Source organism: Thermobia domestica, chromosome 9 (genome assembly GCF_964235325.1).
Source record: "Thermobia domestica chromosome 9, izTheDome1.hap1.1, whole genome shotgun sequence".
NCBI lineage: Eukaryota > Metazoa > Arthropoda > Insecta > Zygentoma > Lepismatidae > Thermobia > Thermobia domestica.
The window spans coordinates 103,082,060-103,101,804 of NC_137462.1; the positions used below are offsets into that span (position 1 = coordinate 103,082,060).

The following is a 19,745-nucleotide window of genomic DNA, read 5'->3' on the forward strand; positions in this document are numbered from 1 at the left end:
TCAAGAAGTAGAGAAAGGTTCATACAATATACTAACACACTCAAGAATTCTTACAATCATTTTACTTACAGGTAACTGTGGTTTTTTTTAAAAACACCTTACACTATTTAGTTTACGGCTCTCTTCTGGAGCCTTGATCACAAGAGAAATAGTAATAAAATTATCTGGAACGCAAAAGGGAAGAACTCACCAGGATTGAGCAGTGCAGAAAAAAAAAAAAGTTGTCAAATTTCTGTCACTCATCTAATCACATACATTAGGTAAATGACCAGATGTTCTACAAGGTGTGCTTTTTCGCACTGCTCGACCCTGTTGAGTCCGTTCCGTTTACTTTCTAGATATTTTTATTTCTACTTTTTTTTTAACTTTCGTGATCGAGGCACCGGGAGAGAGCTGAAAGTTAGGTAAATCAAAGTGTTTTCAGGAGTTACCTGTAAGCCTGTAATAGAGAAAGATTGTTGTTAAGACTATCAAACGAAACTTATAAAATTTGAGTGAGAAGTGTGTGGTTAAAATAACGAAATGGAATATATTTTCTATCCGGTTTTATTCTAGTGAATAGGGTAGAGAAGTGAGAGTGGCCCTCATATGGTGGGCTTGTACCTAAGATTTATGTAGGGAATTACTATAAGGTCTACCGAAATATATTGCACTAATATATTCATAGCAGCTCTCCAGAGGGATCTGACCTTGACCTGACACACAAGAAAAGAAGTATCACGAAAGAAGTACGGACGTCATAACCACACAGAATGAGTTAATAAATAAATAAATATTAAAAATAATTACAATTTACGTTGTACATTTATGACTGATTTACATCTCACACTCTTGTCCCCTAGAAGGTTGTCTTATATTGGAGCAGCATATGACGACTTCAGCAAAACAATATGGAGAAAAATGTATCATCGTCTCATAAGAGAATCACAGGACTTTAATACCATCTGTTACATAGATATTTTATTTAAATATATGTACATTTTAGTTCTTCTGAAGAAACGGATCCTAAGTACAGAGTTCTTTGCTGTGCCTGAGAACTAAATAAATATTGACATTGCGCGCCTCTTCTCCTAGGAACGACCTTTGATTCCACTTCCACTTTTTCCTTTGCTTTACGTATATTTACCAACTTCCATTTATATAATACAAAACGAGAAGTGGCACTACGATTTCTCTCACACAGTTTTGAAATGTCTCCATTGGATTCTCAACTTCACGACTTACAAGCGTTATAAAGATATTACCTAATAACTATTTTGCACCTACTGTACTTTAAATATATGAAAACATACATTACAAACTGTTATAAAACTGTTGTTAGATGTTTATGGAAACGTTGTAGATTTCAATTGTCAATGCACTACAATATTGGTGTGTTATAAATGATAATTTACTGTTAAATGTAGAAGCGTTACAGTCAGTGGACTTTTCAATGACGAGTAACAAGTAACAGCGTTTCATCTTTTGCAGACTTCTAAGAAATTGTATATATTATGCACACAACTGATTGCCAAGTAGATTGTGTCTAATTGTAGTTGTTATTCGCTTTATTTCTACTTCCATATGTAAAACGATCGTCAAAAATGGAATACATTATCTTTACGGAAGGAGACTATGGTTCATTCTAATTTAAGTGCTTACTAATTAATAAATAAAGAACAGAAGCTTTGTACCAGTTTCTAACGGTATTTTAATAAAATTGTAAGATGAGACTTGATCGAGATATGCGTAGGTCAAAAAGGATTCAAGAAGTAAAAAATAAGCACTGACCTTGTAACCAGAAAAATTATTTCTTGGTATATGACCCTTTCTGGGATCTTCCTAAATAACTCCTGTCTTGCTACTATTTCTTTTCTTAATTATTCATTCGCGTAAAAGGAATTCTTGAAACATCAGAACACAGAATCTGCCAAAAATCTAATAAATTTTTGTGCTGTGATTATTCTCTGTTGATTTTGAAACTTAAAATTAAAAAAAAAAAAAAAAAAAAAAAAAAAAAAAAAAAAAAAACATATGTAATATACTCTTTTGAAAAATATTACTTATTCTGCTGGACACAATGTAGTGTTTGTTTTTAATTTATAAATGTGTATCACGTAATATTCATCAGCAAGAATTGGGTAAGTAATTTTCATGTGTTTTGTGTTCTGTTTCAAGTGCATGATTGAATTTTATTTCTTCCTATAGATCCTGAGGACCAGGATATGGATGACAAGTACGAAGTTGCGGAAACACAAATTGGAAGAGAACCGAAGTCATATGCTCTGAATGGCAAAAGTTTGACAAATGGATGTCTTCGGAACGGTTATGTTCATCATGATAAGATGAATATTACCACTAACCCACTAGCAGATGTGGACGAAGACAAAGTAAGAATTTGCGTACTCCACATGTATTTATAACATCTAAAACAATATTAAATATTCCTAATATGATTTTGTCCTTTGGTAAACAGAAACATCATACTGAAAGCTACTAGTGTATTGTGCAAGTTAGGGGATGTAAAAATATTTTTGATTGAGAGGCAGTCTTTTATTTCACGTGAGTGATTGTTTCAATCAAGGAAGATAAAACAAAAGAACTTGAATCTACAAAACAATGAGATAACATTTCAAAGCATTCTCAGGGCAGTGAAGAATGATGTGAAATAATCTGATGTTTTCATTGTTATTCTTGTGAATTTCAGGAGTGAAGCTTAAAGTGAAGTTTCAGGGTAAAGAAACAACGGATTCATATTTACTGCGATTGTTTAGCAACTATTAGGGAGCTTTGTCAGTATCATCTTTTATGAAGCTAACAGTTCTATGTATCAATTGCGAATACGTACATAATACTAGACAACATAAAATTATTAGTAAAGTAGCTACGTAAAAGCACATTCTAATTATGAGGATTAAAAAAGATAACATAATCATACACACCGGAAAGTATTGCATAGAAAAATATTCTCGTAAAGTGTTACTAAAGAATACATGCAAGAACATGTTTCGACAGCTCCACATTTTCTTGATTTCGGTGCGTGAACGTATAGAAAATGACCACCTTTATCCCTCCTCTCCAAGTTTTCTGATCCGCTTTGGAACGGAGTAGAATGAAAAAGAAATCTGTTCCCAGAGGGAATTAACTCAGACCGATCGGTTGGTAGGTAGACGCAAGTAAACTGTTGTTGAGGAATTTATGATAAGCAACCACTGAAACAACTGAGTTATGTTATTGTAGTAACAGAAGAAGTAGTTTGGTCTAGTTAAGTCGATAATAAATCATTGTGAATCATGATGTGAAATATATATGAGAGTCGTATAACACCCGAAGAGAGAGCCTAAGTTACGTAATGAACGAAATACAGTTAAAGATTAATATAGTTCACCGATTGTTAGAAGTACTTAATTTGTACAGTTTAAGTAGATCCTTTTAAAAATGTAAGCAACATATGAATGAATCAATAATTGAAGAGTTCTAGTGAACACGAGTAATAATAATTTTTTTCTTCTGATTTTTAGAAGCAGAATGTTATGGAGATGTCGTACATAACAAGTCAGAACAATAACCGTCCAGTTACCCTTCAAGATGGAAGTAATACTCCATTGCTTGCTCCTCCTAGTTGCAGTGAATCAGAAGGCAGACTAAGTGATATCACAAACCACCCGGTCGCTGAGCATCCACAAGAAGACGCGATGACAGATGACCAAGATGAATCAGAACATTGACCCTGATTCTGTGCTGTATGAGTGAATGTGAAATTAAGTGTGGGAGTACATAACGATATGAGTGTATGTGATGTGATGAGAAAATCGTGTTTGAGTAAGATACTTTTTTTGTTTTCGTGACATTTGGTGCAGTATTTCTAGATATGTGCGAATTAAAGACTGGACATGTATAATTTAATTAAGGGTGTTACAAATAAACTTCTTTTGTTACGATTTTTAGTTGCCATAAATCTCGTTTATGTGTGCCGTTTTGAGTGTAAACCCATTTCAAATGAATACTTACCAAGGTGGTGCGACGTAGAAAACTGGGAATAATTTGACACTAGTACATTATAATGTAGGTGTAAAAAATAATAATTAAGAACAATATTTTCTGCCGAAGTTGAGTAGAAATGATATTGTTATACTGTTTGTTGTATATGTATATGAGAATAGAAGTTAACGGAGTGCATGTATGTATGTATGTATGTATGTAATGTAATTATGAAATTTACATACTGAGAGTTGCATATTCGTATAATTGAAACTGAATTTTTGTTTCACGTCATACTTTATGTGAACAAGTTGAAATGGTTTTGATATGAATTGAAATCTCAATATTCTGCTTAGCAAATGGATCTCTCTAGTTATCTAATTTTAGGAACGATACATTGTGCATTTCATAATCCATGTCCTCAAGTACTCAGTCCGTGATTTCTTTCTGCAGACTATTAGTTTATTTGTGGTTACAGGAAGGTAATTCTTTACCTCTTAATCTTTACACTAAATTAATTGGTTGACTACCCATCAGAAGCCAGAAAATTTTCTGAATTTTTAAACATTGTATGCTTCTTTCGTTTCTAAAAATAAAGCATAATATGAATGTTTTATAGTAGAGTTGTTTTATACAATTGTTGAATTGTTATTTGCTGTATAAAAAATAGTTTTCCAGTGAACATTCAATAAAATATGAATAACTTAAATATATATATATATATGTATATAAAAACGTACTTACATAACTTAGAAACATTTCTTTAAACAAGTGACTACAGTTTCCAAAATTACTGGAAACGGTCTTGTACTTTTCAACAGTTGCTACATATTGTTGTTCAAATGAAAATTTATGTAGTAAAGTTCAATTTTAATTGCACATGCTCCATATATTATAAATTGTTAATCACAAATAAAGCGATTTTTGCCTAGTTATTTTACATTTAAAATTTAACAATCAAATATACTTATTATTTGATGAGGAATGTAGCTATTTCTGTAACATAAAATATTCTGTCCAAAATCGAAAACTTTCGAAGTGAATGCCACAAAGAGTTTGGTGAGAGGAGATTGATTACAAAAGGAAAATTTCATCCAAAGCTTTTCCCGGAGGGAGAGTTCCTAGTATCGCGGCTACGTTCCCTCTTTGCACAGCCATACTTATTCTTTGAATAAGATAGGATGAGGCTCGGGTGTCTTCTGTGTTAATAGTTATGCGGTGTCCAACTTCCTTAATGAAGTTTAGACCTTCCTGACCCCAGGACCCACAAGTTTCAATGGCTATGGTGACGAAGTGGTATTTGTCCAAGAGGTTGTTATATTTTCGTCTCTTTTCATATTCTCTGCGAGTTGCAACCGCCCCAGCTTTTGTGGAAGATGAAGGAAGATTAGAAGGGGCTAGGGTATCAGTACAAGTGAAATCCCATATTAAAGCCTTCCCTCGTTTCCAAGGCACCAAAGACATTCCGTCAGGTCTCTTGCCATCAGAGCGACTACATCCTATTGGCTCTCTCACGGAAGGCGTTCCAGAGGAGATGAGGGCTCTCATAATGAGATCGTTAACAGTGGAGTGTCGAGAGTATCTGCCAGCACTGTGAACACATGATAGGCCATGTATACCTTTCTTATCCACTAAACTTCCGCAAGCAGGGCACTGGTGTTGTTCACAGACATCTGCTCCCAAACGTAACGCACAAGCGACTCGAAAACTTTCGTCGGGAAGATGCAGCCCTAGGGATGAAGATGGGATAGCTTGTAACCAGGCACCTGCTTCAGGGGAAGAAGTAGCAAGAAGACGTGCCTTATCTTCAGGATTGGTGGAGGACTGAAGAATAGAAGATAATCTGGAGTCTATAAGAGGAGCGTCCCATGAAGTTTGAAAACTTCTCTTATCAAAATCAGGTAGATCCTGTCCGCCGCACGATATCCACTGGGAGATACAATCATTTATCTCAGCTTCTGAATCCTGATGAATATCCTGGCGAAGAAGAGAAGTAATCAAAGGCATAGAGCTATACATGGATGAAAGGAAAGATGGAGTAGCCAAGTCAAGGGCTCGACGAATTCCTAGACCTCCGTGATCCACAGGGAGAGATGCTTGTAGCCATGAGTTATCTGTGAGAGAGCAGTTTAGAAGAGATTCTAGGCCATGTCGGATGGATTCATCATATTGTTCCAAAAGATCTGTCTCATGCCAGGATGGAGAACTACGAAGGAAATATAACAATCTAGGAATGGCTAATGAGGCCCGTAGGAGATAAAAAGCTGAGTGGGTAGATATCTTAGATAGGCGAGTGAAGAAGAGATCTAATTTAGATATCTTGTCCAATAACAAAATGCGTCGAGTATCAGTGTGTAGCGCTGCACCTAAAAGAGAGGCTCTGTCGGATGATATAAGTTGAATTCCAGGTGCAACTTCGTTGAAAAGGGAGTAAAGGGTGTTAGCCTGTTCGTTTGAGACTCCTAAGAAACCGACTTCACATTTGCAGAAATTGAGCTGTAATCCAATATCACGAGATTGAGTACGAATCTTTGACAAAGCTTCGAGGACATCTTTTTTGTCACCAGCTATAGTCCCATCGTCGAGGTACCAAATGTTTAACTCCGTATTGATATTTCTGACAATAGAGTGAAGTGTTAACGCAAATAAGGCAGGTCCTAAGGGGTCGCCTTGTTGAACACCTCGTTGGGAGAGTATGATATCTTCACCAAAAAATAGATGACTAGGCTGTGAGTAACACTGATGTATGAAGGTGTATATATAAGGGAAATGCGTTTTAACGGCTGTAAGCATAGAGTCTCTGTTAATTTCGTTAAATGCATTCCGGAAATCTAGTTTCAAGAAAATTTTCTCCTGTTTGTGGGGATGAGAATAATACAGTCGGGCGACATGGGCTGTAACCTCTGAGCCATGAGGAACGCACACTCCCAACTGATGTGGTGACAGATGTAGTAAAGTGTGTGAATGTAAACATGTATATATGTTACATGTGTATGTAGTGTGCAAGCATGTGAAATATTTTTTTTATGGAAAAATTGAATAATATGTTGTCACAGAGAGAAAGAATACTCATTTTAAATGCATTTCTGTTTAACTTAACTTTTATAACATTTTGACAATTTTATTTGTAATAGCATAATATTTTACCAATCAGGATTTTAAATATTTTTAAAAGATAATAGTATCGGTTAATTATAATGAAATTTTAAATGCAGATTTTTTCTCTGTTTTAAATTATTCCAGGATGTATACACAGTATTAAGGGGATGATATGTGTACTTACGAACGAACGAAAATCATACAAAACTAAAGGGAACAAAATACAGTAGAGGTCTGCACGTACCGCATTTTTGAAGCGCTATCCTGCCTTGACCAACTCTGAAATTTGTTTCTCATGTTTGATCTCCGTTTGACTACTATTCAAGTGAGCGGGGATTTCATATAGAAATAAAGAGTGTCGGCGTCTTATTTCTCTTGTCTTATATTTTCAGATTTATGGTCCGAATACAATTCATTGATATTTGTAAACTCGGGCCGAGTTTTGATAAGCGGAAATAAAATTAACACAGAAAGCCGTTGTTACATAGGTGGTAACAGTCATGAACTGGATTCGTGAATCAAGTTGAGGTAAAAGAGACCAGTAAACATACATTGGAAATTTATTCGTGTAAATATGTGGAATGTAGCTAAGTGCTTGAATAACGTTATCAACAACAAATTCAATAGGCAAATAAGTACTTGATGGTAATACAAAAATAAAATAAAAAATGAATTGAGTCTTAGCATGATTTTTCTTACGTAAACTGTAACAAGAAAATTGAAAGTTTAATGTTTGAACTGTCTTGTTGTTATATCTTACAAATACCAAATCTTCCATTTTCTCACTTAGCAGTTTTTCAGTGCTTGTTTCAATAATCAGTTTTCCTTCGATTTACTCTTGCTTTGATTGGGAGATTCTAATGTGTCGTAAGATTTGTTTTTGCTGTCAGATTTTGTTACCGTAACATGTTTCATTCGCGTCCCTTTTCCGTGTGTAGTAAGTGAAGTCTATTATTTTGTTCATTGACAGAATTATTATTTATAAATTGGGACTATACTCGTTTAATGGTCTTTATGTTAATCGAAAATCTTTTCTGCACGTAACTATTTTGCCCTATTATTAGTTTCCTTTATGCTACTGTATCATTCTAACTGTTCCCTTTAGTACCTAAAGTGAAATTTTAATTGCATGACGTGTTTTAATTTTTTTTTTAATCAATAAGCCGATTGTCTGCAAGCGGCAGCAATTATAAACCTTTTTTCTTTTTAAAGGTACTTAATATAACTATTTTTTTCTCCCTCCCTTTTTCTGTTACGAAAGCATTAGTAATAAAATATACTAAGATTTTCAGAATCTCCTCTCTTTTCTTTGTCAGTAGTGATTTTAAGAAAACTAGTGTTATTAATTTGAAATAGGCTGCCGTCCAAAGGCAGAAGGTAGGGTTGCCAACTCTGGAAAATAAAAAACCGGCACCCCATCAAAATTCCCTATGATATAGGTCTAAATGTGAAGTATCTCTGTTCGGACCCATCCATGGAAAGGTCCATATATCCTGAACAAAAGTGCATTAGCACCTGTATTCCGCATATCCTTAGTACATTCACTAACAAACTTAAGATATACATTGTGCTATAAATGAGAAAGTGAAATCGGCATTGATCATTTTATTGTATTTACCAGTAACTGCCATTTCTTTAAAATTATCGAAACAGATTTAAAAAAGCATATTAATCTTTACGTGACAGTTTTGGATTTGGAAAATAAAATTTATTTTTTAAACTTATACTTCAACCACTGGAAATCGCTTTAAGAAGTCCTTTTTTACTCTGAATAAATTCCTTACAAGTAAATTTCAAATTTTCCCTGATACAGTCTCTGTCATCTCTTTAAACTTATCTGAACAGATAAACAAAATATATTAATCACTGATAGATGGTGAAAGATGACAGTTTTGGATTTATAGGTTTAAAGTTACTTTTTAAATTTATACTTTGAACTAGATGAAATTGCTTCGAACTAGATACACATTTGAAAAAAAAAAAAAAAAAGCGGTCTTAAAGGGGTTGGTAAGTTTGTATCGGTCACCGGCTTTAATCAAAGTAACAGCAATATTTTCTGGCCAGGCCGCTGAAAAACCGGCCAGTTGGCAACCCTAAGAAAAATCATGATTTTCTGTTTAGCTAAAAGTCACAAACTTCGGATACGGTAAGGCTTATATAAGTAACTAGCAGCGTTCACCCCGCTTCGCTGCGGTCACCCCGGAACGCAATAAACTTTGTTACTTAGATAATTTTTACTTTTTCGCTTTCAAGTGATATGATAAAAACCATAGAAGATTGCAGTAAATGTTAACATTATATCGCCTGTCATTTATGTTAACCCGCCCCGCTTCGCTGCGGTCACCCCGGAACGCAATAAACTTTGTTACTTAGATAATTTTTACTTTTTCGCTTTCAAGTGATATGATAAAAACCATAGTAGATTGCAGTAAATGTTAACATTATATCGCCTGTCATTTATGTTAACCCGCCGAGTGACACGGTCATGCGGGTTGCATATAAATACGTTTATTTTTACCTATGATGAACTAACAAAGGATTTGTACGTTATGGACACTTGAATGGTCAATTATCTCAAGACACTGGTAATTAAAAATTAAAGTGATATGATAAAAACCATCTAGGGTCCAAATCCTAATAACCCCCCAAAAATGAAAGAAATTGGTTCAGCCGTATTAGCGTGATGAGGGAACAAAGGATTTGTGCGTTCTCTTTTATATATAAGATAATTGTGTCATTATTATAGATACAGCTTTCTGCTTTTCTCAATAGATGCCCCTCATTATCATATGATCAGCTCAATTTCGGCCAAATCTGCATATACGGTCTTTTGCCTTTGGACGACATAATGCGTATAGGAAAATTGAAATATAAGAACACAAAGTAAGTAATTTCTTTATAAATGTCTTTTCTTTCTTTCTTTAAGAAACTGCTAAATATTGTGGTACGTTTTATTGCAATTGTTTACATAATAAATGAAACGAAAATATGAAATATAAAGTACGTACATTTTTGTTCATTTCTCAATGGAGCATTACTAATATGTATTTTAATAGGCGAATTTAAATGAATGCTGTAAATTCATATTAAAGAAATTGTTAAACTTATAATCATTACGTCATATTAATAATAATAACAGTTACGTAATTTAAAAAAAGAAGAAGAAGAAGAAGAAGGAATCCGTGTTCCGAACGAAGCAAGTTTGAGACTTCAATTGTCATGACTAATGTGACTTTGTTGTAATATCCTGTTTATTTAATTACTTTTATCTCAACGATCATTTCACTAGTTTTACCTCCAGTAACTTCAGAGAAAGACGTAACATAGACTCTTACATAACGTTGCCTAAATGCTGACAATCAGTAATGTCATTGTAGATTCTAAATTTATATATTAAATGTCTGTCTTACGTCTTTTCTTAATGTTCCTGCAGTAAAACTAGTAAAACGGTCGTCAGGGTAAAAGTAAATTAAAGAGTTAAAACAGAAAAATATGTTGATTCTTTTGAACTATATATATATATAATGCATAATCACAAAGTAAACACAAACTTCAACTTCGTGTGAGAAGTGTGTATGAGAAATGTGGCTGTGAATTCTTTTTATGTATATCTGAGTGTGTGTGTGTGTTTGTGGATGGGTAATGAGAGAGAAACAATAATAGTGATACATGTAATTTTGTATAGTGCGTTAGATGACAGTATTAAAATAATATACACTAGCATTTTTTAAAAATATTACAATATAAAAATACATAACGGTGCTGATTATTTTTTTACAACCATAGAATTCCGTCAGTATGCAATTTTTTTATTGTATATTAACATACTGTTAAAAAACTGAAACTTAAACTTAACAAAACTAAGTATAAAAAAACTGTAGTGCAAACTATTCCTAGCTTCTGTGAAGTAGTGTAATTTTTCTCCCCGTAGTATTTGCAGATCTTGCCCATTGCCTAAAACAGAAAAAAAATATATGTTTCCTGATATATCTTGCCAGTTTACTAGTTAATATAGTTATTTAATTAAAATAATTGGAAAGAACATAATGTAAATGTTCTATCATGTGTTGTCGATACATTAGTTTCCTCTGTTATGGTTTAATGTTAAAAGAAAACAATAATGTTACTTTTCTAATTTACTTTTTTAATCGATGTAAATGAAACAAAATGTCTTCCTTTCTTGTAAAATTTCCCTTTGTAGTTCTTATAATGGTGTGAATGAACATTATTTATATGAAACTAATTGTGAATGTAGATTCGATTTCTATTTATATATATAAAAACAAATCACTTTATATCTTTTTTGTTATATTATTTACTGATTAAAAAAGATACTAGCAGGTCTACAATGCACTATTTTATTTTTTAGTTTTTTTTTTTTTTTTTTTTTGTTAATTTCAGTCTTTGCTATATTACACTGTCACATAAAAAAGAGCTATTCAGTATCACTTCCTTTTATTTATTTCTATTTATTTATTTATTTATTTATTTATTTATTTAGTTGAGACGAACATTATAGGTTAGAATAAATCATAAACAACAGTTTAGGATTCAGGCTGAGGAAAATTACTAGATACTGAAAGCCAATCCTATGAGACGGTATCCAAGTGGAAACGGCAGTTTCAAATTGGATACACGACCACCACGAACGCCTCTACATCTGGAAGATCATGCCGCCTTGGCGGAGAAAGTTGAGAAGATCATAATGGAAGACAGGAGGATAATCGTTGAAAGTGTTATGTGTGCAATAGGCAGTGGCGTATTTACGATTTTGTTTCGGGAGGGGCTGTGCTAACTTTCGGGGGGGAGGTGAAAATTCTGCAAGATATTTCATATACTTTAGATTTCGGGGGGGGGGGCTTAAGCCCGGAAGTCCCCCCTAAATACGCCACTGGCAATAGGTATGAGTTATGAGTCTGCCCGGAATATCATTCACAACGAGCTGTATCTTCAGAAAGTGTGAGCACGGTAGGTGACACGTCTGCTCACACCTTTCCAGAAGAGAAATTGCGAGGATGCTGCAAGAAAAATGTTATACGTCGCTGTTAGGTGGATGAAGAGTCTTTTTCGCAACTACTGACAATGGATGAAATTTGGGTTTATCTTTATGGCCAGAAACAAAAGAAATGAGAAAACAATGAATCATCCTTCCTCCTGCATCCCTAAAAAGGCACAGGTGCAGAAGTCTACCGCCAAGGTGATGCTTTCCGTTTTCTGGAACTGTGAAGGAATCATCATGACAGATTACCTACCACAGGGGCGAACTATTACTAGAACCTGTTATTCTCATCTCCTAAGTTACGAGAGAAACTGTAGAAGAAACGTCTTGAATTGGTCACAAAAGGGGTGCTGCTGTTGGTAGACAATGCAGCAGCTCATTCCGCCCATGATGAAGGCAGTGGAATTAAGATATAAAATATTGCCCATCCCCCAGACTTAGCGCCAAGTGACTTCTTTCTCTTCCCAGAAATGAAGCGTCCACTCAGAGGATGTCATTTTGACAGTAGGAATGACGTCATTTCTGAGATTCAACTGTGGTTTCAAAGCCAAACTGCAGACTTTTATAAAACAGGCTTACGAAAAGGTAGAACCGCTGGCAGAAAAGTGTTGCTAGGCATGGTGACTGGGGAAAGAAGGGCTAATACCATCATGGTGTCAGAGTTCTCCAGAATGAATTTCTTCTAGATGATTGCACGAACTTTTTGATACCCCCTTGTATAACATGTTGAACACGAGATACGTAATTTCGCTTTGAACTGATTCATTAAAGAAAATATTTCGAATGAGGTCGATTGTAATCATAGTTTTTGAAACATGTTGTGATAATGTTGCTGTGCAGGAAAAAGTTTATTTCACAAGCTTGCTTCGAAAATAAAATTCGCTGCAAATTTGCTATGATAACATTGAGTTCTAAAGTTATATGTAACAATTTCCAACGGAACTATCTTAACATGAGTAACTGCCTGAATAAATTTGCAGGTATCATATAGTTTGAGACGAGATTGGTTGATCTCAAATCAGTGTCCGTAATGTTTTTACGGAAATCTTGGAATGACGGCCAGAATGACAATAACCAAACGTCACATACTCTCGGCTGTGAAAAAGCGTGTGCATAATCTTAAGCGTATATAGTGGGTTTACATGTCTAGAAGTGTTTCTACTGCTATCCACTCTCGTGCTATCAACATGTGCCGTTGGGGCCAATTTGACCCTTTTCCTCCAATTTACCATGATTTATCTTAACATTCCATGCAAGGCCGAAGCTGATAGGTTTTACTTTTCCTAAATAATCATAGAAATAGCTAGAACAGCCAGTAAGGGTCATTTTGATCGTCATAAGAAAAATGATATGCTTTACAGAGAAGTCTGCTTTTGCGTTTCTGATAACTCACTTGTATCAGAGAGGAGAAAAGAAAACGTTAGGTAGCTTTGTTTTGATGGTAGTCATATCATCAGAACCTTCCACAGCACTATTCATGTAAATTTCGAACAGTGTGCAAGCAATTTTCTGTGTAAACGACGAGGGAGGATTGATTGTAGAGGAGTGTCTTCCCTACCTGGAACAGTTAGATTCAGGTAACAGTGCTGACGATAGCAGCAATGAAGATTTTCGTTTTCCTAATATGAGTTACAGAATGTGTCGTTCTTTGAAAGTAGTGACAGTGATACCGACGGAAATTCCGTTAACATTACTTCTTTTAGCATGCGCGGAAAAAACTTTCAAGCGAATGTGGGCGTTGTCGTGTGCAAGGGAGAGGCAACAACATGCTTATTCATTTTGTTTGTAGCAGTGACAATAAGTATACATCCAGTGGTATTGTTTGCAGGGTGGATTGATTTAAATCAAGATTTAAACCACTTGATTTTTTAAATAAAAATCATTGATTTAAATCGAATTCCGAAATAAATTAATTTAAAGTGAAAATAAGTAAAATCCCGTTTCTGCTCTGTTATTTCGATTATGGAAGATAATAATCATAATACAATGAGATTCAAATGTATGTACAGCATAGTACGAAAACGAGTGTCATGCAAAGGAAAATCCGTTTTGAACGGGTAACGGGGAAATCCTGCTTTCTTCTCTTCGTAACATAGGGATTTTGAATCGTTAAATATTCCAACGAGGAAATCATCATGGATATTTAAGACGAAAATTCTTTTCTGCGCGCGTCTGTTTGTTTGTTCCTAGATAATAGGGACGTATTTAGAGGGGTCCGATACCTTTTTTTTTTATTATTTTGTAGCTTTAGGCGAAATTTATGTATTTCGTGCCGCAAGCTAGTTCTGATTTTTTTTTTTTAAATATGCCCCTGTCAATATCAGTAACTTGTGAAAAAAAAAAGTATGTTGGTAAATGTTGCTGTACTTTCTTCATAATGCTTAAGAAACATTGTGATTGAAATAGGTTAACGATTGGGGATTAATTCAAAATTCAACCCCAATGCTTTCACTTATATGACATAATTAACATTTAATACTAATTCCTAATGTTTTTACCTCAGTTCGCAACTTGTATTGTACGAAGAGAAAGATTTGATTTAAATTTAAAAAATCAACAAAAATTATTTTTAAAAAAATCATGATTTTTTTCCACCTTGATTGGATCTCGATTAACGTTAGCAGCACAGATCGCACGCTTGCTCGCAATATTGTGACAGCTGCAAGTGAACCAACACCATGTTAGATCAAACCCTGTTTCAGCTTGGCGCTTGAGGATGAATTAATCAATAATGAAACACATTCAAACATGTATAGTTTCCGAAGCACAACGTTATCTCGAAGATGACAGCAACTGAGATGTTACTCTGGAGGAACTGAATGCATTTTTAGTTCTTGTATGCCCGTGGTGCAGTAGGTGATTCGAAATTTTGTACAGATTAATTATGGAACAAGAATCGGGAACCATCAGTCTTCAAAGAAACAATGTTACGCAATCGGTCCCGTGAAGCTACCCAGTATCTCAGATTTGACGTTCTAAGTAGAGAGTTGTCTAGCTACTAAAAAGTTTGCTTTCGCTTCTGATATTTGGTATAAGCTTATGGAAAGCTGTTTAAGTCCTGGATCAGAAATAACCTTTGATGAACAGTTATTGCCACGTAAATCAAGATGCAGATTTATCCAACATATGGCATCAAGTTCAACTGATGTAAAATCCAACTATGTCTTGAGCGACTATTCGTAATTGGGTAAGGATGAATAAGGACCAAATGATGTACAACTTGGGAAGAGTGTAGCATTCAAATTACTGCAACCACACATCGGGATGGGATGTCACTACAGATTTTTTTTCTTCTGTGAAACTTGGAGATGAACTTCCGTCGAAGAAAACCACAATTACTAAGACGATGCATGCCTCCTATTGGACATGGCACTTTAATAAGCACAATACATGAGTGTGTCCGCAAACGAGAAGCCGAACACTGTCACTTACTACAATAGCACTAAATATGGCATACGAGTGTAACAGGTCAGGTGCTGAGGAAATATACTACGAGATATGAAACTCGCATTTGTCTGTTCAAGTATTTTACAACGTTCTTGACGTTGCCACATTCAATGCTGGAATACTTTTCAAGAAAACCTTGTGTTTCACAATTTAGCGTGGAAGATTTATTCTTGTGATGGTGTTTTGCGTAATACATGCCCTCCAATCATTCCCATGCACAACACAAAACGAAAGAAATATGACCTTTAACTGCTGAAGGGATAGAATAAGACTTCTGCCAGCTGTGAGGAATGCCAAAAAACAATTTATGAAAAGTATGTTGCTGTTACTGTCAAGCGTGTATATTATTCAACTTGTGCTGGTGTTTAACGAACTTTGGAACGTATTATGTGTTCGTTCATAGTTTATGTACATGTGTAACCTCAATTTGAAACATGTTGTGTGCTATTGTAATGTATATATTCAGTTATATCGCACTTTGTCTCTCATACCTTGTACTTACATGAAAGAACATCATCAATGAAGTTAAATCTTATATACAGTAAAACCTGTTAACCTGGCCACCTCTCTAATTTGGCCATCTGCTTATTTTGGCCTGGTTCGTCTTGAACCTGCATTTTCCCATAATATATTCATTACTTATTACTCTGTAAGTTGGCCACTTGTCCTTGGAAGTTGGCCGCATTGAAGCAGTGTTTACCCTATGATGATAATGATAAATTTACTAGCGTATCTTGGCCACGTAAAATACTGTTTTGTTATTTTTCTTAACTCTTTCGTATTCCCCATATGGGAGGCAGATGTTCTGTATTTGTAACTGAAGACAAAGAGGCTTGGACTCCCACGATTTGTTCTTAAAGATCAATGGCCTCAACACTACCCTGATAAATGGGTGTTGAAGGTAGATGTGAATAAGATAGATCGGGGCCAGCCCCCCTTCCCCCCAAATGACCAGCTTTTAAAACATCATAGTAAAATTATCTCGCTTCATTCATTTAAAAGTAACAAAGTTTATTGACAATTAATAATTGATGGTAAAATACTATGGAGAAATATTGTTTTTCCATACCGATCGAAAAATAGTATAGCATCTTTTCCTTATACCGATCGAAAAATAGGATATTTTTTGTGACAGCAGATTACACAATTTACTGCGCTTTATATTTGAGAGTTTGAAGACAAACGTTTTAACAAGGTACTACAAATACAACCATAAAACAAAGGTACTAAACTGATTTCTAAGTACAGTATATTTTTATATGCTTTAACAAGTGTTTTAAGAGACATAGAGGATGAAAAATTTGGTGAGAAACAATGCTTTTATTCAATTTGGATTTCATTCGCTCTCTCTTTTATTTCTACTCAGTGTAATAAAATAATCATCTTTTTTTAGTCACGAGTAATAAATAAATATTTTTGTCAGGAAACCGTAAAGAAATTAAGTGAAATTTCAAAGAAAATCAATCTTGTGTAGATAGGTTCTGTATACAAGGTCTTAAATTTAAATATAAAGGTAACCAAGAAAAGTTTTGCTGCTTTTTCACCCACCACCTTCGAACATCGATATGTCACCTAACCTGGAAGATCAAAAATAGTCCCCATCAGCATCGACGACCTTCAGAAAACGTTCTGGAAGGCCATGGAATCCATCGCGGTAGAACATGGTGGGCCGTGAAACGAAGAAAGTATCAGGTGCATTTTTGACTTGTACTAGGGATTTGAACTGGCGTCCTCTAAGGTGATTGTCCAAAGAATGGAACAGGTGATAATCGGACGGTGCAATACCCGAGGAATACAGTGGTTGCAATATTGTTTCCCATCCAAGGGGAAAAATAGTCCTGAGTCATCCTAGCCACGTGGGATTTAGCGTTGTCCCGTAAACGAGGACCCATTTGCAATTCAGAAGTGATGGGTCCAGAGTTTTGAGTTTTTGTTGAGCTCAGCTCAACTTCTGACACTACACAGTTGCATTGATACTCTGACCAGCTGGTAGCAGTTCCCGATGCACGATGTACCAAACACATAGAAGGACCTTCTTCTGGTATAATGCTGGTTTCGGCTGTTTTGAAATCGGTTCATGGGATGCTAACCAATGATGACGGCACCGTGGAGCTTCGTATAGGACACACTTTTTATCACATGTCAACGCCCTGTCCAGAAATAACACAGGCGACTGCCGCGTTGCCTTCTGGCCCGGAGTCAAAATATGAGAGACCCATCGACCAAATTTGTAGTGCTTCACAAGTTGATGGATGTGCTGCCGAATGGTTTCTCCACACACTGAATTGTAGTCCCAGTTCCAATTTGTACATGTGTTGGTCTTCTGGCACGTGATGTTTTCGGGTGTTTCGTCATCGTCCTTAAACTTTTTAAACCATCGCTGCAATGCCCGTGTCGTCACGACACCCTCACCAAAGGCCTGGCATATCTTCTGTTCCGCTACAGCGGCGTTCGACCTCCATTTGAACTCGTTCAGCATACATGCTCTTAGGACGTTCTGTGGATGTCCCATGTTCCCTCTTGTCTTTACGCAAGTTCACGGTGTGTCTGAATTGCCACAACCAGGTAGTATGTTGGATATACCCACACCAACAACTGACGTTCGCCTTATCTCCATTCGCATTCAACTCACGGTGTGAGGTCCAATTGAACACAGACCTCCACGAAAGGGACAGAACTTTCTTGGTTACCTTTATAGTTATGCACAAAAGAATAGCGTTTGGCCCCGGGCAGTAGTTCTTGATTAAGCATAATAAAAACTATCTTGGATATAATTTATGGATAATAATAATAATAATAATAATAATAATAATAATAATAATAATAATAAGAAGAAGAAGAAGAAGAAGAAGAAGAAGAAGAAGAAGAAGCTAAAATAGTGTTTTTAGTTTTCCAGAAGGAAACCAAAATTTTCCTTCTTTCAGGCCTCAAAAACACTAGCAGCAACACATTGTTTTGCTTTGTACATTGTAGTTGCCCCCTGAAAAACGACGGGCCCCCCTACACAAACCTGCTGGCTACACCCCTGTCACACCCCCTTCTCCAAGTTGCAGGTCTGAATTTGGATTTAAGGATTTGGCACTAATATAAGTCATTTTCGATTATTTTATATATTTCCACCTACCTCTACTCCATGTTGCGAGGCACGGCATCGGAAATGTCATTGTTCATTTCAGTGAGCCCGAAAACCATGGATTCGACACTGATATTGGTAATTTTCGATCATTTTTTTTTATATCTCCTTCCTCTCTCTCCCTCGAATTGCGGTGCTGAATTTGGATTTAATCAGCATCAGGAGTGTCACTGTGTATCGCAGAGACCCCGAAAACTATAGATTCGACACTAATATCGGTCATTTATAAATGTTCCTTCCCCTCCCCTAAGTTGCACCGTCAATGTAAAATGATAAAAATCAACCCAGGCCCGAACATCATCATTGTTGAAAATTTGATCGAGATCAGTTTGGTGTTTCAAGAGTTATTAAGTTTTATTTATTTTTATATATATATCTCCCCCTCCCCTAAGTTCTACCGTCAAAATTATAGGATGAAAAACATCCCAGAACCGAACCTCATCTATGTTGAAAATTTGATGGAGATTAGTCGGGTAGTTCAACAGAAATGAAGTCATAAAGACAGTCACTTTTATTTTTATTTTTTACATGTCCCCTTCCCCTAAGTTGCATCGTCCACCACTTCTCTCCCCAGTTGCACTGTCAAAGTAAAATGATAAAAATCATAACAGGCCCAAACATCATCATCTATGTTCAAAATTTACTCGAGATCGGTTGTTTTAAGTTATTAAATTTTATATATTTCTCCTCTCCCTCCCCTAAGTTCTACCGTCGAAATGACATAATAAACCCACCCCAGGTGCGACCTTCATTTATGTTGAAAATTTAACTCTCTGCTGGAACAAAGGTTGAGCTTCGAAGTTCTATCCTTTTTTTCAATCGTTTCGTCGTCCATACGAAACTCCAAGTTTCGAAGTACGTTTCTTCCATGAGTTCACATTTACGAATATATTTCAAGTTTACTTATTATATGCAGCATAATTAAAATATGCCAATATTAATTGGATGTCACACAACACTTAACCTAATAAATGTAGCTTCCCTCTAATCCTTTATATGACACACAACTAAATAAAATGAAATCTAATTAATGTAACGATTAAATATGGAAACTAAGCAAAAATTAATTATGTAAACACAAAATATATAAATTATTGTGTGCCTATT

At 35.3% G+C, this 19,745-nt stretch overlaps 1 protein-coding gene across 1 annotated transcript in view; it reads left to right on the plus strand.

Annotated features, from left to right (window-relative positions):
* LOC145694897 (interference hedgehog-like) overlaps positions 1-11,408 on the plus strand; it is a 193,183-nt gene extending 181,775 nt beyond the window's left edge. The window contains exons 14-15 of the mRNA XM_081771633.1: positions 2,188-2,369; positions 3,501-11,408. Of these exons, the coding sequence (XP_081627759.1) occupies positions 2,188-2,369; positions 3,501-3,707 (389 nt within the window). The 3' untranslated portion in view covers positions 3,708-11,408. The remainder of the gene's footprint in view (positions 1-2,187; positions 2,370-3,500) is intronic.
* The last annotated feature ends 8,337 nt before the right edge of the window (positions 11,409-19,745 follow it).